The sequence below is a fragment of the Adiantum capillus-veneris genome, chromosome 1 (genome assembly GCF_014529385.1).
Source record: "Adiantum capillus-veneris isolate H3 chromosome 1, ASM1452938v2, whole genome shotgun sequence".
NCBI classification, from domain to species: domain Eukaryota; kingdom Viridiplantae; phylum Streptophyta; class Polypodiopsida; order Polypodiales; family Pteridaceae; genus Adiantum; species Adiantum capillus-veneris.
This window is the reverse complement of record NC_140931.1, coordinates 4,085,282-4,109,667: the sequence shown is the minus strand read 5'-3', so window position 1 is coordinate 4,109,667 and position 24,386 is coordinate 4,085,282. Positions and strand designations below refer to the sequence as shown.

The 24,386-nt window shown below is 43.4% G+C and overlaps 1 protein-coding gene across 1 annotated transcript in view; it reads left to right on the top strand.

Annotated features, from left to right (window-relative positions):
* EMB2775 (ATPase family associated with various cellular activities (AAA)) overlaps positions 1 to 15,813 on the top strand; it is a 62,413-nt gene extending 46,600 nt beyond the window's left edge. Inside the window, exons 5-11 of the mRNA XM_086513727.1 lie at positions 14,216 to 14,397; positions 14,468 to 14,604; positions 14,680 to 14,778; positions 14,855 to 14,924; positions 15,028 to 15,102; positions 15,196 to 15,241; positions 15,336 to 15,813. Of these exons, the coding sequence (XP_086369853.1) occupies positions 14,216 to 14,397; positions 14,468 to 14,604; positions 14,680 to 14,778; positions 14,855 to 14,924; positions 15,028 to 15,102; positions 15,196 to 15,241; positions 15,336 to 15,394 (668 nt within the window). The 3' untranslated portion in view covers positions 15,395 to 15,813. The remainder of the gene's footprint in view (positions 1 to 14,215; positions 14,398 to 14,467; positions 14,605 to 14,679; positions 14,779 to 14,854; positions 14,925 to 15,027; positions 15,103 to 15,195; positions 15,242 to 15,335) is intronic.
* Positions 15,814 to 24,386: the final 8,573 nt, after the last annotated feature.

The window sequence follows — 24,386 nt, the reverse complement described above, 5'->3', positions numbered from 1 at the left end:
CTTCTTTCTTGGGATTCCTGTCACTCTTCAACAAAACATGATTAGGAATCGCCACGCCCAAGTAAACTTGGGTTCGTGCGATCGCAACAAGCAAAAAAAATTCTTGTGGTTCTTTCCTTGAGTAATGCAGAACACTTCCAAAGCTCTGATACCCATGTAAGGTGCAGCGGAATGAATGTTGTATTTTCTCAAGATTAGTGATCTTTATTGCTCAAGGTTCCTTTTAGTTCTTAGGGAAGGAGAGAGCCTTCCGTCTTGCAGAGTGCTGCGATCACGAACAAAGTGAGTGGATATTGTGCGTGCAAGTGAATGAGACTGAGAGAAGGAGAGAAGAGATACGACACCCGAGAGGTTGTAAAACCCTCCTCCGAAGGCCCCACTCTCGTCGGCGAGAGTGGTCTAATCTTTGATTGCACAAAGGTGTACAATGCGAATGAAATGGATTGATGCAATGGGACTATGCCGATGACAACGACGGTGATGACGACGACGACGACTCGATGGTTGAAATATGTGAACTTTTATCTGCTGATTTTCATGGTCTTCTCGGTGGTTGAAAATGACTGTTTTGGCTGCGTTTTGATGGCTGAAAAAGGGGGAGCATCTGCAACCAACTTGGGGGGAATCTGCTACTGAGTCTAGGGCTGAATTCCTACGTTTTGTCACTGTTGAACTGCAGGTTTCCTAGCGTTAGTGTTTGGGGCTGAAAACGCTGGAAAAGCTGAGGTCTAGGCTGGCGTTTTTGTGATGAAAAACGCTGCTGCAGAGGTAGCGTTTTTGCTATGAAAAACGCTGGGCTGAATGGTACTATGGGCGATCATGCAAGGGCGAGGTGCTGAGAATTTGATGCTGTCGGCGGTAACTGCAAAGAGGGAAAACGCCAGAGATGGGGACTTGCCCAGCGAGGATGGGGATCCAAACGCTGGGGGTGCTAGGGGTACTGTTGAGAAGTTGCTTGTTGAGCGGGAAGCTCCTGCTGCCTCTTCTGCCAGAAAGTGCTAACTTGGGTTTGCTTATATATTAACTTAGCAAATTTGCCCTACCTACTTTTGTTGGAAAGTCACTTAAAATTAATAAGTGAAAATAACCAAAAATAGAAAAATAGGCTAAATGCACTGGAAAATTCCCCTGACTAATGCCAATGGATTCTGATGGGAATTCTGATGATCATGCTGTGTGCAACGGGAGGATATGCATCTATGCTAAGTGATTGGGCATGCACGGTCTATGAATAGACTCACAAAAGTGCCAGATCATTGCTAATCTAAACTGATTGAACTGACTGAACCCTGCTGTGGTGTAGTTTGTCCACGGATATATAGGGTTGGGATGTGTCACGTGATAGACCAGGAAGAACCGCTCAAACCAGAGGTTTTGCATTCGAAATTTTCTCACCCAAAGCGTGGTTTCTCAGAGACAACTAGACACAAAGTACCTTCGTGCGAGCAGCAAAAGTCTCAACATGAATATTCCTGGAATTACAGTTCTAAGCAACCAACTTCTTATTGGAATCATCAGCAACAAAAGCAGCAACATGAAGCTTCCAAAGGGTCTCATCTTAAAAAGCAATCAACCATATCAAGATGGGCTTACTTAGTGGCACATATATCCGACCCTAGTCGAGTAATCGGTCGTGAATGTTGCGACGCTAGACAAGTTTCTCCTCGCGAGCCATGCCCTACATTTAAGTCTTTCTTATCTGATGGTGGTAAAGTTGAAGATTTATTGATCCTTTCCTTGTGCAAGAGGATTCTTCAGAGGTCTAAGAGGCAACAACTCCCTCAACCTCTCCCTTCTCAACTGGAAGTCTTAATATCCGCTGAAACAGTTGAAGAATTAGAAGATTCTGGTTCTTGTGTGACAATGGACAAGCACATAACCCCTTCTTTGGTTGTGATCTAGGCAAAAAAATTTGCCTCGTCACCGTCCTTACATAATAAAGTCTTTGTCGTTAAACAGATACCATATGCTATGGTGAATGATAATTCTTCAAACTTGAAGATACCAATCCTTACCTTCAGTGGTGCAAAGGATAAATCAGATGCAGACTCTTGCAGCACGAATTTAGTTGTTGCAATTGAATCTTTTGACACAACTTGTTCCTCAGATAAACCTTTACAGATGGTTATACCTCCAAACACTACTCTGTCTCAGTCTACGATATCCCTTCAGGAGGATTTTACTCATCGAGATAAACCAATGGAATACCTTGCAGATTTCCAACCAATGGTCGTCACTCAACATAAAACTCAAGTCAATTTATCAATAGTTTCACTTGATGCAGATAAAGATTCAATCTTTTCTTTGGAAAAGCTCAAAGTTACAAATGACTTTAACAAAAGCACTAATCAAATTGTGGATGTGATACTGATACTTTTGACAAAGATGAGACAAGTTGTAGATATGATCAGTTTTCAGTTTGGCAAAATAGTTATGGTCCATAACAGTGCCATGACATTGGACTTAACAATTAGAGCTTTGGATGTAGAAGTAAGCAGAAATACATTTTCCTTCTCTCGGAGTTTCTACAACTATCCTGGGTTTTATTTTAAATGGGAGGGAATGTCACGATTGTGAGTGTGTTGCAATATTACATCTGCTCCTAGTTGCAGATACGCAAAGTGCCATGCCAAGGAGAACCCCTACGCTTGGATGGTCACGACTCTTCACTCAAGAGACATACCTCTTCGCCAAAAGCCACACTCCTTCGGCGACTAGTCATACCTCTTCGCTCTACGATTGCGACTCTTCGTCCAATGGTTGCAGCTCTTCGCCGAAAGGATGTGTCTTTACGTCTGTAACTAAGTCAGACTTTGTAAATAATTAATTTATTTACGAGAAAAGAATTATGTAATTAGTTGTGTGCACACTAGAATAGACCTAGCAGTTCTAAGGCCTCAGGTGAGCCTAAATGCGGGCCACAACACCTCAGAGGGACCTTAGCAGAAATTACCCTCAAGCCCTAGTGATTGGGAAATCGGGTCTTCAGAAAGGGGTAAGCAGTAGCCTCAGATTTTAGGCTCAGGAAAAAATACGAGCGTCAGTACAAGCACATGAATGAGATGGGGTCCTTAGAACAGTGACCCTAAGGCTAATAAAGCTAATAAAGCCTTAGGGTAAGTTTCGTTAAATTAAATTTAACGGTCCGTGCCCGGGCAGGCGGCCGGACAAATGTGAACAGGTAAAGGCGGTGCAGTGCAAGTGCGGCATTGCGCCGGCAGACCTTTGGTGTTCTCATAAAAGAATCATTGGTAGCATTTGTTAGTTAGTTGCACATTTTTAATTAATGAGCTAGAAGTTTTTAAAGTCAAAAGTTGAATGGTTTTTAATTTTTTAAGTAAGTGTGCCAAGTGGCACACTTACCAATGCAAACTAACTCTCTCTCACTCTCACTCTCACCCTCTCTCTCTCTCTTCCTAGCGCCCCCTCTCCCTGATGGCTATTTAGGAGCCCCCCTCCCCCATTTTCAGGGCTGGCAGTGCACCTACCCCCCCTAATGTGAGCGTGCTCTACGCGGTGGAGCCCTCCATTGAAGCTTGAGAGCAGCCCCTTGCGACATATGTGGTAGCCTTGTGCTCCCATTGTCAAGAACAAGGGATCTCACAGTCATAGACACCTTCTGGTGAAGTTTCATCGCGAGAAGCTGCCGTAGACGCTCTCGTAGCAGAGTGCGGCTGCTGTAATTCTCTGTTTTCAGCCCCTAATCACCTCGATTAGGGCTGTTTTCAGCAGATCAGCCATAGAAATTCTCTTCTCTCTCCTTATCCTAAGTCTACATCAAGTTTGGCGCGATTTCATCGCGAAGAAGACCTCTGTTTCGGCATAGGGGTGTGCACAGGTAAGAATTTCAGGTTATGTGCAGAAAATTACAGCAAGCATGTGCGTGTGCATTTTGCTTGTTTCTCTTTTGTGTTTGATGCATGAATTAATGAGCATGAAGGCAACACATAACGGAAGATGGACTCTCCTCTGTGAGAGCTTCCGATGAGCTGTTTTGGAAGATAGACTCTCTTTTCGAGAGCTTCCAACCAGTCTCGCAGAAGATGGGAAATCCCCTAAGCAGAAAGAAAGTGGAAACACTTTCTCAGTCAGTAGTCAGAACAGAACAGAAGAAAGAATAGAGGACGGGCGTATGCCCCGTTCCTGTGCTTGTAAAGATTCTCCCTTAGTAATAAAGATATTCTCTTTATGGGGGGGGGGGGGACCAGCCCATCTTCTGGTCCCCAATGGAGTGTCAAGTTTTCTCTCTCCCTCTAATTCTCTCGAGTATTTGAAGTGCAATTAAACGTCAGTTTACGCTTCCGTATTTTTGTGACAGTGGTATCAGAGCAAGGTCCTCTCTCTCTTCTTGAAGGGATTGACGACTCTTGGCAGACTGCAGAAATGGGAGGACGCGAGATAGAGTTCTCTCTCCTTCAACAGCAGGTGGAAGAGTTGCAGAAAGCTCTCTCCCATCCAGAAGTCCAAAAGATTCTCCATACTCTTGAAAAAGGAAAGGAGAAAATGCCGATGGGGTGGGGAGAAATCCCGCAGAACGCAAAGGCGCCACAACCAAGGAAAGATCCTTTGATTGGAACCTCCCGCATGCACGAGAGGCAGAAGAAATCTCCAGAACGTCATGTGCGGTTAAATCCAAAAGTTCAAGAGCAGGATCCCCCTGATTCCCCTCAGTTCTCTTTCATGAAGGATCTGGAAGACATAGTTTCTCCGGAAGACATGTTTCTCGACGATCCGTCGCAGCAAGAAGTACATTCAGGGGAAAGGACTCCTGTCCCCAAGGAGTCTAAGCATAGAAAGAAGGAGCACCATAAGAAGAAGAACCCATAGGCAGAAAACATTCAAGTCGGGAGATAGAGATGTGAAATTCGACACCTACAATGGACGGCGTGATAATGACAGCTTTGGCTTTCTTCCGCCAATTTGAAGTTGCATTTGCTGAAGGGAATTTTAAAGAAAGATCCAAGCTTCGCCATGTTAGTTTGTACCTGAAAGGCACCGCCAGCAATTGGTGGTTAACCCTTATCCTGGAAGATCGCAAACCCCAAGATTGGACCGCTTTCAAGGAGTTCTATGCACAGTTCCTTCCTCCAGACTATGAGGAAGAGGTAAAGAAATAATGGGATCGACTTTCACAGTCAGAGAACGAAACTGTTCCACGCTATGTGGATAGGTTTTGGGACGTTCTCTTGAAAGTCACTCCTTTCCAAAAGATTGACGATTCGGAGAAGATGCGCAAGTTTGAAGCAGGTTTGCATGAAGCCTTGCAAAAGGGTATGAAGCTTTATCCTCGAGGTAACTTGCAGATACTTATGGAATCAACCCGCATAGCTGATGGAATACATGACAAGGGTACTCCCAGGAAGATGGAGCAAAGCAATTACCATGCTAAGCAAAAGGCTCTCCATGAGCAGTCTACCTCCTCTACTTCTTCTCAAAAGAAGAAAAGAACCGCCTCCGAAGCAGAAGCAAAGCCAAATCAGCCCAAGAAAGGGAGATATCTCTCTCCTGCTGAGTTGCGAACCTACATTAGTGAAGGAAGATGCTTCAAGTGCGGACAAGTTGGTCATATGAAGGGTGACTGTCCAACCAAACCTCCACAACCACCCTCTTCCAATGCAGTCCCAGATGTACAGGGAAATACAACCAAGGATGGAAAAGAAAGAGCTCTTCTCAAAGCATGGGGTAGTATCAACAACCAGCGGGCTCTTATTTTGTTTGACCCTGGTAGTATAGACAACTTCATCTCTACCAAGCTAGCTGATGACCTGAACTTGCAGCCTAATCGTTTTGGAGTCTCTATTCAAGCGCAATCTGCTTTCAAAGGGCAGAACTCAAACTCTACTCCAATCATAGGGAAGTTGAATCTAAAGGTCGACGACTACAAGGATCAAGAGTCTTTCTTACTAGCTTCACTTGAAGGATGCGATGTTATCTTGGGAATGCCTTGGCACTACAAGATGCATCCCATTCCTGACTATGTTCAGAAAAAACCTTATCTTTTGCTCATAAAGGAAAGGAGTATCTTGTACTTGCAGATGCAGGTGATTGGCGTATTCCTATCGCCAATCACATTGCCATCAAGAAAGAAATGAAAAAGTGTGTTTCAGCGTACTTGATTTTTGCAAGAGAGAGAGATGTGTTTGTTTCACAACTTTCTTCCTCTTTAGAGCAAAAAAGACTTAAGTTAATAGAAAGATATAAAGATTGTTTTGCAGATGAACTTCCAAATGAACTCCCACCTTCGCGACCTGAGAATCATACAATTGATTTGATCCCAGGAAGTTCTCCTCCAAATCAGCCCCCTTATCGAGTTAGTCTAATGCAGCAAGAGGAAATTCTCAAGCAGGTTAACGAACTTTTGGAGAAGGGCTTAATAAGGCCTAGTACTTCTCCATATTGTTCACCTGTCTTGCTAGTACAGAAAAAGGATGGCACATTCCGCATGTGCATAGACTATAGATCTCTAAATAAGATCACAATCAAGAATCGATTTCCAATCCCTCGGATTGACGACATTCTTGATAAGTTACAAGGAGCCAGTGTCTTTAGTCGTATAGACTTGAAGAGCGGTTATCATCAAATCCGCATAGCTCCTCAGGATGTGCATAAGACTTCATTTAGAACAACCTCCGGGTTGTATGAATTTCTAGTGATGCCTTTTGGGCTCACTAATGCACCAGCTACATTCAACAGAATGATGCATAGAATCTTCCACTCATACAGAAGCTTTACAGGCGTTTTCTTTAATGACGTCTTAATCTTCTCAGAGACGGAAGACGAACACTATAAGCATCTCGCCTTAGTGTTTGAAGAATTACGCAAACACAAATTATTTGTGAATGCTAAGAAGAGTGAGTTCTTTCTAAAAGAAATCCACTATTTGGGCCATATAGTATCTCACAACCAGGTGAGAATGGACCCTGATAAGATTCAAGCAGTTGTAGAATGGCCTACGCCAACTACACTACATGATGTACGAAGTTTCCTTGGCCTCTGTTCTTATTATCAGCGTTTCATTCGAGCTTTTGCCGCGATAGCAGGTCTCCTCCATGACCTAACAAAGAAGCGGATTCCATTCTATTGGGGGTCTAGACAAAAACAAGCTTTCGAAAAGCTTAAGTATCTACTCAGTCACGGACCTGTTCTCACCGTCCCTGATCTTCGCAAACCTTTCGAAGTATACTGCGATGCATCTGGAGATTGTGTAGGAGCAGTTTTGAACCAAGAGGGTCACGCGATAGCCTATGAAAGTCGGCGCCTTAAAGATGCAGAGTTGCATGCCTCCATATACGAAAAAGAGCTAATGGCAGTAATTCATGCTCTTTCCATTTGGAAACACTATCTATTAGGAGCTGATTTTATTATCAAGACGGATTATCGAAGTCTTCGCTACTTTCTCACACAGAGAAAGTTATCAGAAAAGCAGATGAGATGGGCCAACTTTCTTTCAATGTTTCATTTTCAGATTTTACACAGTTCTGGAACAAAGAATGCAGTTGTAGATGCTCTCTCCAGGCGTCCAAAGATCAATGCACTAACAACAATTTATCATGAGGAACTAGAATCTCTCAGCGAGATGTATCCTCAAGATCCAGACTTCGCCACAATTTGGGCAGATCTTCAAGCTGGTCACTCAAAGCCACCTTATTCTATTAGGGATAATACACTCTATCGTGAACAAGCAATATGCATAGCTCAGCCCTTACGACAAAAGGTGATGGATGAAGCACATAATTCTCCTTATGCCGGGCATTGCGGAATTGCTTCCACCACTAGTGCCCTCGAAAGGTATTTCTTTTGGCCAACACTCCGTGCGGACATTGAAAAATATGTACGCGAGTGTTTAGTCTGCCAAAAGGTAAAATATGACAGACATAAAGTTTATGGCAAACTTTCAGATTGGATTTTCCTTATAATTGGCGAATCCATAATACTTTTCATGTCAGTCTCCTCCGACCCTATGTTGGACCTCCTCCAGTGGGGCCCGTACAAGAAGATCCTCCAAAAGTCGAAGAGACTGAGGAAATCCTTCAACCTGAACAGATAATACACCACTCGGAGAGACAACTCAAGTCGGGGAGTCTACATCGAAAGTATTTAGTCAAGTTCAAGAATTACACTCCTTTAGATGCAAAGTGGATGACTGAGTCCGATCTCAAGGACTACCCTGACATCTTGCACAGTTACGTTGACGCTCTACAGTTGAGGTCAACTGTTTAGAACCAAGAGGGATGTAACTAAGTCAGACTTTGTAAATAATTAATTTATTTACGAGAAAAGAATTATCTAATTAGTTGTGTGCACACCAGAATAGACCTAGCAGTTCTAAGGCCTCAGGTGAGCCTAAATGCAAGCCACAACACCTCAGAGGGACCTTAGCAGAAATTACCCTCAAGCCCTAGTGATTGGGAAATCGGGTCTTCAGAAAGGGGTAAGCAGTAGCCTCAGATTTTAGGCTCAGGAAAAATACGCGCGTCAGTACAAGCACATGAATGAGATGGGGTCCTTAGAACAGTGACCCTAAGGCTAATAAAGCTAATAAAGCCTTAGGGTAAGTTTCGTTAAATTAAATTTAACGGTCCGTGCCCGGGCAGGAGGCCGGACAAGTGTGAACAGGTAAAGGCAGTGCAGTGCCAGTGCGGCATTGCGTCGACAGACCTTTGGTGTTCTCATAAAAGAATCATTGGTAGCATTTGTTAGTTAGTTGCACATTTTTAATTAATGAGCTAGAAGTTTTTAAAGTCAAAAGTTGAATGGTTTTTAAGTTTTAAAGTAAGCGTGCCAAGTAGCACACTTACCAATGCAAACTAACTCTCTCTCACTCTCACTCTCACTCTCACCCTCTCTCTCTTCCTAGCGCCCCCTCTCCCTAATGGCTATTTAGGAGCCCCCCCTCCCCCATTTTCAGGGCTGGCCGTGCACCTACCCCCCCTAATGTGAGCGTGCTCTACGCGGTGGAACCCTCCATTGAAGCTTGAGAGCAGCCCCTTGCGACATATGTGGTAGGGTAGCCTTGTGCTCCCATTGTCAAGAATAAGGGATCTCACAGTCATAGACACCTTCTGGTGAAGTTTCATCGCGAGAAGCTGCCGTAGACGCTCTCTTAGCAGAGTGCGGCTGCTGTAATTCTCTGTTTTCAGCCCCTCATCACCTCGATTAGGGCTGTTTTCAGCAGATCAGCCATAGAAATTCTCTTCTCTCTCCTTATCCTAAGTCTACATCAAGTTTGGCGCGATTCCATCGCGAAGAAGACTTCTGTTTCGGCGTAGGGGTGTGCACAGGTAAGAATTTCAGGTTATGTGCAGAAAATTACAGCAAGCATGTGCGTGTGCATTTTGCTTGTTTCTCTTTTGTGTTCGATGCATGAATGAATGAGCATGAAGGCAACACATAACGGAAGATGGACTCTCCTCTGTGAGAGCTTCCGATGAGCTGTTTTGGAAGATAGAGTCTCTTTTCGAGAGCTTCCAACCAGTCTCGCAGAAGATTGGAAATCCCCTAAGCAAAAAGAAAGTGGAAACACTTTCTCAATCAGTAGTGAGAACAGAACAGAAGAAAGAATAGAGGACGGGCGTATGCCCCGTTCATGTGCTTGTAAAGATTCTCCCTTAGTAATAAAGATATTCTCTTTACGGGGGGGGACCAGCCCATCTTTTGGTCCCCAATGGAGTGTCAAGTTTTCTCTCTCCCTCTAATTCTCTTGAGTATTTGAAGTGCAATTAAACGTCAGTTTACGCTTCCGTATTTATGTGACAACGTCTAAAGTCACGTCTCTTCACCATGAGACGTGTCTTTTCATTTGTGTCTCTTCGTCTCCTATATAAGGAGCCTATTGTACTCTGTTTTTAAGCATTCGATCAAACAGACACAGAGTCTTTTGAGTTTTATCAGTGAGTCAAGTTCAGTTTCTTAAGTCTTAATCATGAGTTTAAGTACTTAATTAAGGATTAGTAACTAGAATCCTTACAAGCGGAGATGCTAGCGTAAGTAGATGTGGTGCGTATCTGGCGAGGGGAAGGGCTGAAAACTGAAAACGCTGGGCTGAATATGTTGATGCAAAACGTTGGGCTGATTTGTGACTTTGCAGCAAAAACTTTGTGTAGGCTAATGCAAAACGCTAAGGCTTGCTCTTTGCCAGCGCTCCTAGAATGTGCAAAATGCTGGGCCATGTGCTCCTCATATAGGACCTTTTAAGCCCGATCTGGAATTTTAGGCCAGGTCAGGAAAAATGTGTAAATGTGCGCACATGGGAGTTTTTTGACGATAACTCACTATTTTGTGACCCATTGACGAAATCGACAGGATTGACATGTTCCTCTAATCTAGACCTACATACTCGTCATGTCAGATGACCACCGAAGTGTAATAACATCTGTCAAAACGCTTGTACAATCCATTTATCAAGAGGGTTTTAAAACTGGGAAGCCTGAAAGAATGGACTAGTTCGGGCATGCAGGTCTTGCGAACAGGCTCACAAAATTGTTGGTACTAATCCTCCTAGGATTCTAGACACTCTTATCTAGGGAAAGGTAAAGAATTGGCTTTGGAAGTCGATGAAGCATGTCCACGTGACACAAAGCCATGTGCATGTGACATCCCCTCCTGCTTAAGGTGAGGTATGTGTACGGAACTCCATGCAGGCCATAAGATGATCTCGAATGAATGACCTAAATGATGTCCTCCATGGCTATTTTTGAGAGAGAGGCTCCCTCGGACGATGTGGAAATGTCCAAAAGACAGGGATGATGATGATACATCTACTTGCAACCAATGCACTGCCTCTTTGTCACGTGCGTACTTCACTTGCGCCACGTGGACATGGTTCTGCCATGGACTAGCATCAATCATAGCCTAACTTAGGACTGAGCCCGACACTTGTGACCCTCCAGCAGGACGTGCATGCCCAGGCCGCCGGTCGTAGTTGCATACCCTCTCTTGCACAATACAGTCATTTGAGCATGAGTATTTTCCAAAGCATAGAACACTTTTTGCCAACGTACATTTTTCACTTATTTATTAATAAGTGACTTTTGTTGGAAGAGTAGGTAGGGCAAATTGCTAAAGAAACTATAAAAGAAAACCATTGGGCACTCAATAGAGGCAGAGGAGTAGTAATCTAACAATAGAAGGAGCCTCTCAACAGAAGTCCCAGCAGCAGCTAGCGTTTTGCATCCATTGCAGAGCCCAACGTTTTTGGGCAGTTTTCAGCCATTAACGTGTTTGCAACAGTACCATCCCTTTAGCCTCGTCGCATCCCCGATTCCATTCCCGTCAGTAGATCCTCGCCGAAAAGCCATCCCTCGCGAAGAATTCAGTTTTCAGCCTCAGCGTTTTTCAATCTCGTTGTCACCGTCGTTGACCTCGTCGTTGTCACGATACAATTTCCAGTTCTCATCCCTAACCATCAACGCCGTATTCAGCCCTACAGATCAACCAGCGTTTTCAGTTTTCAACCTTGACGCCGTTGTTGTTGACACCATCGTCATCATCGACATCGTCATCGCAGATCTTGGACTTGACGACAACACCATCATCGTCATCATCACAGACACCATCGTCGTTGTCGTCGTCGACACAGACCCATCAAGAAACTCATCGTCACCGACAAAGATCCATCAGAACCTCGTCATCGTCGTCATCATCATCGTCGTCAACACAGACCCATCAGTACCTCGTCGTCGACATCACCGTCGTCGACATAGACCCAGCAACACCCGTCGTCGTCGTCGTCGACATAGAACGTCTCAGTACCTCGCAGTACCATCAGTACCTAGTACCCAGCATCAGTAGCATCAATACCCTTTAGCATCATCATCTCAGTATTTAGTCATTGTATCAACATTGTGCAAGAATAAAGAAAGTACTTGCTCTGGCAACAGAGCAACGGGGCCCTTGAGGGTTGGGACTCGAAATCCCTATGTTGTCTCTTTTCTCTCTCTCGTCTCTCTCTTTCTTTCAGTTCAGTTTAGTTATTTCAAGTGTCCCTTGTATTTGTGCGGAGTACTAGATCCGACAAAATCCTTATTCTCTTCCGTTGTCATAGTCACAAGGGACGCGTCCCGAGGAGTGGGGATGGGGGACGGTGCTCAAATGGATTTTTAGTGTAAAAAAGAGAGCGGGACGGAAAGTGGGGATGGGAAGCCCAAAAATGGGCTTCCCTTGTGACTATGTCTGCTGCACCTCATACTCTTGGATCAACTATTCCCTTGTTGGTTACCGCAACCTTTACTGTCCCAACTCGGATGGTGTGAACCAAACGATGCGTGTGGAGCGAATAGAATATGCAAACATTGATGCCCACAAAGGTTACCAACCAACCTATGTTGCTCCTACGCGGGAAGATTGGCGAGAGCAATGCCGAATGGGAGATGGAGATGCACATGTTATTTGGAATGCCCACGAACCATAGCAAGTACTTTGTATGATGTCTCATGAAACCACCAAATAATCTCTCAAAGATAGAGGCTCCTCTTCGGGCTTCAACTAGATTGCCATATGATGGAAGCTCTGGATGAATCCTTGTCTTTGAAATGGATGCGGCTGCGAATGTAGGCTCACGATGCCTACGAACTCCCACGATGGTTGTTCGGATTGGAACCCTTTGGCTTTGGATTAATGGCAGCCGATTGCTAAGAAGACGCAGATGATGTGGACTCGATGTGTTGCCAAAGATGTGTACAAATCAATGACGATGCAATGCCGATGGGATTCTCCAAGCAGATGGGAGAGATGGTTGTTCAAACAATGTCAAGACTTCAAAGCTAATAGGTTGGTTTGGATGGCGCGTTCGTTTGTAGTCATATGCCGCTAATAAATCGTTATACTCGGAATCAACATCTTCATGTTTCCAATGCATGTCTTCTATTATGCGATCTGTCATGTTGAAGAATTTAATTTGTGATTGCAAATATCCATGCTAGGATTTCTTTATGTCGAGGTGGTCAAGCGTGCACATCAAGCCAACTATCCTCTCGAAGGTGTACTAAAACTGTAATCCTTGGTGTATGATGTTTGCATTTCCTACACCCAAGGCGCACGGTCCTACGCATAATGGCAGGTCCTGAAGTTCCTTGAATGAGAGGAGCGTCCTTGGGCGAAACGCTACAACACACACTCAAAACACTAAAGAGATTCTTTTTTAAAGACTTAACGATTAGTGCAAAATCACAAAGCCCTAATACCAATGTGAGGTGCGACGGAATTGAAATGGTGAAGATCTAGACTTTATACTTCCACAAATATTTACTTCTTTCCTTGCTTGAATGTGTGCTACTTAGCACGAATGTTGATTTCTTTTAGAGAGAGAATGAGATAGGTAGGGATGTGTAGGAGAGAGAGAGAGAGAGAGAGAGAGAGAGAGAGAGAGAGAGAGAGAGAGAGAGAGAGAGAGAGAGAGAGAGAGAGAGAGATGAAATGAAATGTTATATTAAACGTCTTCAAAAGGCCAAAATGACCTATGAGATTAAATTGATACAATCCTTGTGGTCTAATCCAATGTCTGGGTACAAAAATAAAATGAAGTAAAGTGAAAGACTAAAACCTAATTTGGCCTTTTGAAGACGTTAATATATCATTTCATTTCATCTCTCTCTCTCTCTCTCTCTGTGACACACTTGATGAGGATGTGATGTATTGGTCTTTTAGGCCTTTTGTAGACGTTAATAAACATTTCATTTCATTTCTCTTTGCGTCTTTTTCCTTCATTGTGTTCAGTTCAGTTTCTCTTTTCAAGTGAAGTGAAGTAACCTTGTGTTTGTGCGGAGTACTAAATCCGGGCTAAATCCTTAAACTCTTCCGCTGCACCTGACAATTATTGAGCAACGGCATCTTTATTTTTTCATAATGCTACAAGCTTCTACTTAAAAGCTCTACTGGTTCGGTTATCTTTGGAGTTTATCCCTGAAATTAAAGGTACAGGAAGATGCTATAAGGCTATCACATAGTCATGAATAAAGGTTTGTGAAGAGTTTCTTTGATTGGAAAAGAGCTGGCTGTTCTCTTGCCAGCTCCTCACCCGAACAATTTGGTAGATGCTGGGCTTACTGCATATTGCAGGCACTTGTGATGTTGCATCCTTTTTGACTTGCTTGGATACGGGAAATCAGTGTGGGAAACGATTCGTAATTATGACTTTGGTGTTTAGAAATTTTAAGGCAGTGATGTGATATATTGAAAAGGTAGGCAAATATCTGATTTTCAATTGTGTCTGTGGCAGTACTCGTTTTGAATGAAGTTGATAGACTCTCGAAAGAGGCGCAACATTCTCTTCGCCGTACTATGGAAAAGTACAGTTCAGCTTGTAGGCTAATTTTGTGCTGCAACAGTGCCTCGAAGGTCATTGAAGCAGTTCGTTCGCGTTGCTTGAACATTCGAATAAGTGCACCATCTAAAGAGGAGGTACGTCATCTTATTATTCAAGTCTCATTTGTTTGAGAACATCTAACCAGTTTTGATGCTTTGGTTGCAGATTGTGAAAGTGCTTCAACATGTTGCCAAGAAAGAAGGCTTGCAGCTCCCTTTAGGGTTTGCTGCTCGAATAGCACTCAGTTCCAATAGAAATCTACGGCGTGCAATTCTTTCTTTGGAGGCATGCAAAGTTCATCAGTGAGTTTCTAGGGCTTCACTTAATTAGTAGACCTGCAGAGATGGACATTAAGGGGTGAGGCTTGTTTGTACCAGATATCCCTTTACTGAAGATCAATCTGTTCAATCAGCTGATTGGGAACAGTACATTGTAGAAATTGCATCTGATATTGTAAACGAGCAGAGTCCAAAGAGGTGGGACTGCCCGCAGTTGTTTAAACTTGGCCCTTAAGTGCATTTCGTCTGACCATGAATGTGTCTTAATTTGCAGATTGTTCTTGGTACGTGGAAAACTTTACGAGCTACTTGTCAATTGCATTCCACCTGAAATTGTGTTGAAGGTAAGGATGCAGTGGTAATTCTTCACCTTTTGAAAGGCAGGCAGTAGATTGAAAGCTTTTTGTAAGAGGTATATTGAGAAACTGAATTTGTGCTCTGTTTCAGAGACTCCTCCTTGAGCTGATGAAGAAACTTGATTCTGAGCTCAAACATGAAGTGTGTCATTGGGCCGCTTATTATGTAGGCTTGTAACTCTTCTCTTAGAAGCATAATCTAGTCTGGATTAACTAGTTTCTTAAACATTTGACTTATTGGCTTTCTTTGATTACATAGGAGCATCGTATGCAACGTGGACAGAAGGCTATTTTTCATTTAGAAGGTATTTGTGACTGTTCTATGGCAGACAATAAAGCTTATTGATTGCTTAACCCCTGTAGAAGGGCCTGAATGTTTTTTATTGACACCCTGTACAGCATTTGTAGCCAAATTCATGAGCATTTACAAAAGGTTCCTGATTGCTACGTTTGGCTAAGTGGAAGAGATTGGCTTTGTTCATAAATCAACCAGCATTTGAAGGGGAAGAGTACCCTCTTGCTTAGAAACCCTTTGTAGTTCCAAAACAACATTTTACCTGTTATAGTCATTGTTTGGATCGCTGAATGTTTTTGGACACAGCAATGGCAGCAAACAGGGCCTCCTTCGTACTCCTGCAAGCATCATCAACAGAGACGATCGTGTAGCTTTGTTCAAGTATAAAATCAACATGGTTGTTACCTTTTGAGGCAGCTACCTATGATGTGAAACCTTGCATGTGTTTTGTTACCTACGGAAAAACCTGATAGTCCCATTAACTGGCGATGACAAGGGATTGGCAAGGATCTATCATGTATGCTTAAAACGTTCTGTGCATGCAAGTTCATCACAAATTATGCTGGTCAGTACCATTGCTGATGCATGTCTCCTGGAATGTTTACTCCCGTTTGATTGCCACTTTCCTTAAAGAGCATTCTGCTAATATGGATTGTTATGGATTATTATGATCGATCCAAGGAGATCTTGGAGGGCAAGGGGTAGTATATGGGTGATTGGGTATCGTTGGAACTCAACCTGTGAAGGATAAACTAGCTGGATGGGAGTTTGGGTATCGTGATTCTTTCCATGTTGACGTCCGAACATTTGATCGCAACATTGGGCAAGGATGGGGCTCCTAATGCTTATGAGTGTTTTGCAACTGAATGCCACATGCTAATTTGTGCAAGACGGGCCACCAAGTAGTGAAGATAACGAAGGAGGATGCAAAGGCTGTGAAGGAGGGGAGGTACGTACTACTACTTAAAACAAGGATGAGAGAGTACCAGTGTTTGTAGTGGAGGGTTCAAAGCTCAGAAGTTGGGGGAACAAATGTAAGGTATCTAATATGGATGATCTTAAAATGGAGTGGGTTTATGATTGAGGTACGAGGATTAGTTAAGTGTAGTGAAAGACGAGGATTAGGTGGGGTTTCTATTGATGTTGCTGTTCACTGGACTCTCAATTACTCATCTGGGATTACTCCTTGCCCCATGCATTCTTCTACTATACATATTTTTACCTTGATTGTGTAATATCGTTTTTGAGAAGACTTTCGCCACTCGGCAGCACCTCATTGGAGGGAGACTATTATTATTAAAAAACAGAGGGCGAAAGATGGCGAAAGGTAGTGAGGTAATTCTGGAAAAGCAGTGGGGCACATCGTAGCCGGGGAGAGAGAGAATCAGGTGCGCAGCCTTCTGCTCCAGCGCAGAGAGAGAGAGAGAGAGAGAGAGAGAGAGAGAGAGAGAGAGAGAGAGACAACAAAGCTTCCTGTCCGGAATCATGTCGCGGGATAACAGGGGCAGGGCCAGGAAGCTCTGGAGAGAGAGAGAGAGAGAGAGAGAGAGAGAATCAGCAATGGGTCAGGAAGCTCTGGACAGAGAGAGAATCAGCAACGGGCCAGGAAGCTCTGGACTGTTTTTTGCTGCAGCAAGGGAGAGAGTAGAAGAAGAAGAAAAAAAAGAGAGTTTTAACGTAGTAGGACATTATCCCAAGAGACCTGAAAGATCTATCTGACGAGGAGAGTTGAACTCAAGACCTGTTTTGGGAGAGAGAGAGAGAGAGAGAGAGAGAGAGAGAGAGAGAAAGAGAGAGAATCAACAACGGTTGAACTAGCTTCTTGTCCGGAATCTTGTCTCCCTGTTGGGCATATACCACAATCAATGCACTCGAAGGCAGGGTCAGGAATCGTCTCTGCACTGTTTTCAGCAGATGTGAAGAGAGGACCACGAGCTCCGGATGCAATCGCCTACACGTGCAGCTTGAAGGCATCTTGCAGCATGCAAGATGTTGGTATGGGCAAAAGAGTTCACCATGAAACCAAGGTCACCATCTTCCTCTCTTGTGAGTGTACGAGGGAGGGGATTATGCATCTCATATGAGGGCCCTTGGACTACCATCAATACGTTTGTGAGCCTTGGAGACACTTCAGATAGTAAAACACTTGTGCATAGCAAATCATTGACGGTTTTAGCAAAGTTTCAACATTGCAAATGCTCTCTTTCATGGAGTGATATTTGTTCATTTCCAAGATGATATACTAAGACATGTTGTCGGATAGGTGGTAATCAGAGGTAAGACAATGATGTTCTCTTGGTGTTATGACCTATAGATAAGTTACCCTCTTTCCCATATGATAAGGAGTAACAATTAGCTGGATAACAATCTGATGGTGAGAAACATTAGGTTAGAGAGGTTTGATACCAAGTGTCATCCTAGTCATGTGACTTGGGACCTGATTCTTTCATAATTGATGAATGCATCTTGAGGAGATACATACACATGTTCAGGTATGTAACACTATACACTAGTGCTATAGTTGAGAACGGAGCTAAGTACAAGACATGCTCGGATGTAATACTCAGCAACCCCCAAGAAACATTGTAGGACACATGTATCCTAGTTTTTCTTGGGGATCATGCAATAAATTTATTTCTTATTATCGTTTCATATTTGAGATGATGGTGGTGTACAATTTAGATCATAGGCCATTATGGCTTTTAGTAGGCCTAAAGGCTCTCTCTCTCCATCAAAGAAGGTGGGGAGCAACAAAAAGAAATGACGACCTCATGGGTAGATGTCATCACAGAAACCCAACAAAAAGCAAAAAAGGTCGAAAACTGGATTGAGATTGTCAAGAAAGGAAAAGGCAAGGAAGTAATGCCAGAAATTAGAGCAGCAAAGGAAAAGGGGAAGATTGCTTTTTACAGGGATGGAAAGGTGGTGATATTGGAGAGACGTCCCGCATGACGGTGTGAGACCTATGGGGCCACACTAAAGATAGCAACCTGGAATTGTAATGGGTCACTTTGTCTTGATGTAGGGGCCTTTGAGGATAGCTTCACGTGGAGAGACATCATTTTCTACTCTGATGCATCAAGCACCTAGATAATCCATTCCACAGGTGAGCGGATATAGATGGGAGACAGCCTGCAAACAAGAGACTAGATCGGAGCATTGAGGATGGGACTTGGGGGGAGTGGCATTTCTATTCAGGGAGGAGTTGCAGCCATTGACACATATAGCACTCAAGGATGCACATGCTAGGTACATGTGGGTGAGGCTCAGGGCAGAGACGGGCAAATACCTCTACATTGCTATTTGTTACTTTCCTCTTAGTACGTCAGTATATGCATCACCTAGAGGACAATCCCCCTTTGCTATTTTGGCTAATGACATATGGGAGTTTTCCAAGGATGGTGACATTATCATACTGGGGGATTTCAATGTTGGATTGCCCACCACTATACAATATTTTATGATACTTCCAAGGAGATGCTTAGGGAGCTGGATGTCACAGAGATGGATCTATCCAGACTATCACAAGATGAGGATTACCCTGAATATGGCAGATACGTGATAGATATGGGAACCGCACATAGATTGGCCATTGTGAATGGCCTACAAAGATTTTCGACAGCTGGAGGTTTTACTTGCTTTCCACACCGACATGGTGCCGGCACAGTGGATTATGTTATGGCCCAGCCAGGTCTCATTCCATTCTTTCAAGATTTCGTGGTGGGTACTAGGCCAGTTGCAGTAGCAGTTGATCATGCAATCTTGTCTTTCACCCTAACCTTTCAGTTCAGCGCAACTCCATTAGGAGAGGTCCCCACACACACTCGGTATACCTTCATGAGGGGGAGAGATTCTGTGTATATGGATGAGATATACATGTAGCTATACACCCAGGAGTGAGGACGGCCGCTAGATGAACTCACTCAGATACTAATAGAGACGCTCCATAAGGCAGCATCAGAGGCATATCCCCACAGCCAATCAACACGAAGACGATCTGGGAGCATGCCCGAGAACAATTGGTATGATGAGGAGTGTAGAGAGACGAGGATCAAATTACAAAGGGAAGTGCTCATGGGTTTTACCACACATAGACAATCACGGATTATCTTTCGCCGCATAGTGTGACGAAAGAAAAGGGCTTATCTATCTTAGCTAGAGTGGGATCTAATTAGTTATTTATAAATCAGGACTCAGGCGAAGCATGGAGACTATTCCACGAGCATTCACCACCACCAACGGTCACCTCCACTGAGACATGGGGGGATTATGCTACACCTCTCTACACAGCATTAGGGCAACCGCCTCTGCCGGACCCACTAGACATGCCCAGAGACATGTTCTTTCTTTACTACCGAGAGGGTAAGGAAAGCCATTGACAGGATGAAGACAAGGAGAGCACATGGTCATGATGGTATGGTAGCAGAGCAATTCATCCATGCAAGAGATATGCTTGCAGAGCTCCTGGCTGTGATGTTTAATCGAGCCATGTATGAAGGCTTCCTGGAGACTTGGAGTATGTCTACGATTGTGCCTATTTTCAAGTCAGGAGATTCCATGATTCCCACGAATTATCGCACCATCATGGTTGGTCACACATTAGCTAGGTTGTATGCATCCGTTCTTGAGCAGGAGCTGAGTAGATGTGCATAAGAGCACCAGGGCAAGTAGGTTTCAGGAGAGGTTTCTCCACTCTTGACCAGACTCTGACACTTAGAGCTATTATTGAGGAGGGTAGACACCATGGCAAGAGGATCTATTGTAGCTTTGTGGATTCCCGCAAAGCTTTTGACACAGTGCCGAGAGCCAGACTTATACACTGACTATAGGACGTGGGTGTGCCTACAGAGATGATATGGGGTATTCTGGCTCTATATAGGACAATGATGGGGCGGGTACGCACTACTGAGGGAATGTCTGAGATGGTCCACTCCACTATTGGAGTAAAACAGGGATGCTTCCTATCCCCGACTCTTTTTGGGATGTATGTGGATGAGTTTTCAGACCTTGTAGAGCGTCAGGGGGGCTTAGCTAGCAGGGACATGGATTCACTGTTACTATATGTTGATGATATTGTACTGATTTTTGACTCTCTAGAGGGGATGCGACGTCATTTGGATGATCTGCATACATTTGCTCGTGATAGTGGATTGTCTGTCAATCTGGGGAAAACCAAGGTTATAGTGGGTCAGTAGGTCGGCACCCACATTTACGTATGGCCAGGAGACTGTGGAGTACAGAGATGCATATACTTATCTTGGGGTAGTCTTCTGTGGACCGGTGTTTTCACTAAGGAGAGCATCAGAGATTAGACTGACGAGAGCATATGCAGCTTTGGGAGGACTGGAGAGGATGTGTTCGCAGGTTCAGTTTCAGGAACCGCGAACAAAGATTTGGCCTTTTGACACTCTAGTGACTCCAACTATGCTCTATGGAGTTCAAGTATGGGGACCCTCAGTAGACCACCATGGGAGATCTGACAACACAGATGGATGGAGATGTATGGAGAGGCCTCTGGTCTCTATGATTGCTCGGATGATTTGGGCTAAGGCCTCAGTACCACATGAGATTATCCGAGCCGAGCTAGCCCCCCCCCCCCCTCTTGTGGTGGAGGCATTGACGAGATCAGTATCCTTTATGCACGGTCTATGGGATCTCCCCAGGGACAGATACGCTCAGCTTGCCATGGAGTCATCTCGACAACTAGCTCTACAAGGCGATACAGCATGTTGGTATGGACAGATGACAGCATGGTTTCAGTCGCATGGTCTCAACATGGATAGATTACCTCCGCTTCAATACTCCTTGGATGCACTGCACCCTTCCTGTCTCTCACACGGACAAAGATCACCAAACTCATATGTCAGGATCTGATTTAGCTAAATACCAGGAGCACATGGATACAGCCGACGCAGGAGTTGGGCACGAAGATAGCCTTCTACAGAGAGCATCTTCTCCAACTCACGGAGGACGGCTTTGTGACTAGGCCTGCATACATGGATACACACTTATCTCATGGGATAAGATGCGCTATTGGACAAATATGCACATTCTCACATCAGCTCCAGATCGAGACTCACCAATTTCGAGGGGTGCCGGTAGGGGCCAAGATATGTCACCTATGTAACTTAGAGCCAGAGACAGAGCTGCACTACACATGTCACTGCCCGGCATACTATGAGATACGTGACCGCTTGCACTGCCTGTTCAGAGAAGGGTTCGGACCTTTTTCTAGAGTCATGAGATACAAGGATCAGAGGTGTCTCGGATTGTTCCTGCTAGATCTGAACAGACTTAGGGAGAGCTTGCTGGGGACATCAGGGGAAAGACAGTCTTAGAGGACGAATCACAAATTTCTTTACACCAGCCAGAGAAGAGCCAACGGAGCAGTCATTATAGCAGATCTCAGAGCCTACTCATACTAGAGGTGCGCTGCTTGATCGAGCCACTGAGCTTGGCAGATCCAGACGCCCACGACCTCGAGGGGTCTCCCACTACCGACGAAGGCTGCAACAGAAGATACATATCACTCTAGCTCAACATGCAAGACGGCCAACCAGAGAACTGACCATGGAGGAGGTCGATGAGATCCGACAGTGACAGTGACTGATGAGAGATTTCATATGAACCCACAAACTCCCTCCCCCCCCCCCCCCCAAATTCATTTCTCCTTAGTGTTTTAGTGTTAGTTCTTTGTAACTTTGTAATGTCCGGAGTCAGACATGGTATCAAATTCACCAATTGTAACTTTTTGGTCTCATAGGTCATTTTGGCCTTTTGAAGACGTTAATATAACATTTCATTTCATTTCTCTCTCTCTCTCTCTCTCTCTCTCTCTCTCTCTCTCTCTCTCTCTCTCTCTCTCGTATTATGATGCTTTCCATGTATTATATGCAAACTTTCAATATATGCTATTGTTCAACTCCATGCCAAACCATGTACCGTCACAATCTGAAGTTCTTACTACTTTGACATGCAAACTCTCAACTTACACATGTACAACAATCCTCAGTATCCCTTTGGTTCTATTGTATCTCGTTTGTGGAAGAAAAGAGCCATCTATGAAATTAATGTTTATGCATAACTTTTACGCCAACAAACAATAAGGTTAATTTAAGGGCAACCAATGAACTGTGAACAAACAAAGATGAGTACAATAAAAGTAGAAAAGCTCTAGGATTCACAAGAAAGAGAATTAAAAAAAGTTTAAGGTGCCTTTTGAGGTTTTTATTTTTGCCATTTTGATTGACAATCAAAGCCTCATTTCTAGCACGCATATTTATTTGCAACTCAACACACTAGAAAACTCCCCAAATTTCAAGGCATATGGATTGTTACTAATCTTAAGCTGTGAAGAAATGACAGAATTTTGCTAAACATATGGTAGATCATTCTGAAAATCCCCTAGATTTATTAGCTTCTAGAATATTCTTCATCTTTAGCTTTCCTTTATATTTTAGACTTTGTAGAATTATTTCTAGGATCACCTTCATTAATACCCTTTGCTTATATGGATAAGAAACCCATGCTTCATTGCAATCTTGGTAGCAATTTTCATGCCTCCTAAGCAATCTAGAAAGGTTGGAGAGCATATATTGTTGAAATTTGAGAGGAGAAACAATCAATGTAATGAATACTTGTGTATCTATTTTATTCATGTTTTCATCATCAACAAGCATGCTATCAAAAGGTTCACATGGAGGAGTTATTGTTATCTTTTGATGGCTTGTTGATGATTTTGAATAATTAAGACATTTGTCATTGTATACTTAAGTTGTGGTGGAGAACTTGCTAGTAAACAGTGACCTATTGGTTTTAAATTTTTTCTTGGGACTGCTTAGAATGCCTTGGGTATGGTAAGACTAGGGGCTAGATGCTCTTTGTTACTTTTCTTGCATACTAAGGAAGATGGGACCGTACTTGCTGACCGTATTGATGGTCTTCGACCTAATGCTAAGCTCTTGTATTTTTTGAATCTGATCTAATTCTTGACACTTTGTTATGGCATAATGAGGTAGAATGGGCTACTCTGGGGTTTTTTTAATTGCTCCATCTGTTTTGAATGGTCTTCTACCTAATGCTAAGCCCTTGGTGATGCCCATTTTGAGGAATATAAGTTGTTGGGAAAGCTACTTGGATACTATATTACTCAAGGTTTCATCCATGAATTCTAGAAGGCTGCACACCAAGGTATCCTCTTACTCTCCATGATAGTTCCTAGCATGACCAGATCATTTGGACTGATTTCATAGCCTATACCTTTTGCGTATGGTTAAGGACTTTGACCTAAGTGTTGATTTCTTGGTTATGCTCATGGAAATTGACAATTAAAAGATCTTCTTGGATACACGCTAGTGTTGGGGTAGGCCAAAGCATATACATTCTTGAAACATGGAACTTTTTCAAGCTAAGATTTTGATTGAATAATACTTTTGGACTTCTCATTTAGTCTTTTGGGTATGTCAATGCTTAGGAATTCTTTGGTATGTTAAGACGTGGGGATGCCTACTCTATTTTACTATACCATCTTATTGAAATGGTTTGTTAATGTACCTTTTTTATGTTAAAAGGTTTGAAAGTGCTTGGGAACTTGGGACTGCTTGCTCTGTATTTTCTCACTTTTTCCTAGTTATAAGCCCTTGGCTATGGCATACTATTATGTATTTTTTTATGAACGTTTTAATTGTCGCTATAGGTATGGGGCCTAATGCTTAACTCTTGGTTTTAATGGACATTCGTAGTGCCCACCATATCGGTTGTAATATTGGTCTTTGACCTAATGTTACCACTTGGTGTTGGCATAGCATGGAAGATGGGGTTGCTTTGGGCTTCTGACTGAACCTTTTGATTAAAATGATTGTGTTTTGCTTGGCTCTCGGTGTTACTAGACTTTTATAAGTGTCCTTCTGAATGATAAATATGGGGACCATGTGTACCATATAAACTTGACCAATATGGGTTCTTGCGTTAAACTTCTGGACATCCGGTGTAGCCTCTATTGATTTATTTAAAACTTTGGGGATCATACACTTGGCATCAAATACTATCTTGATGTATTCTTCAAAAAAATACATTTTGGAAGGACTTAAGTTTGCTTCCTGTCTTATCTTGCTCCTTCCGATTATACTTGTTAACTTGGGCCTTGATTCCATACC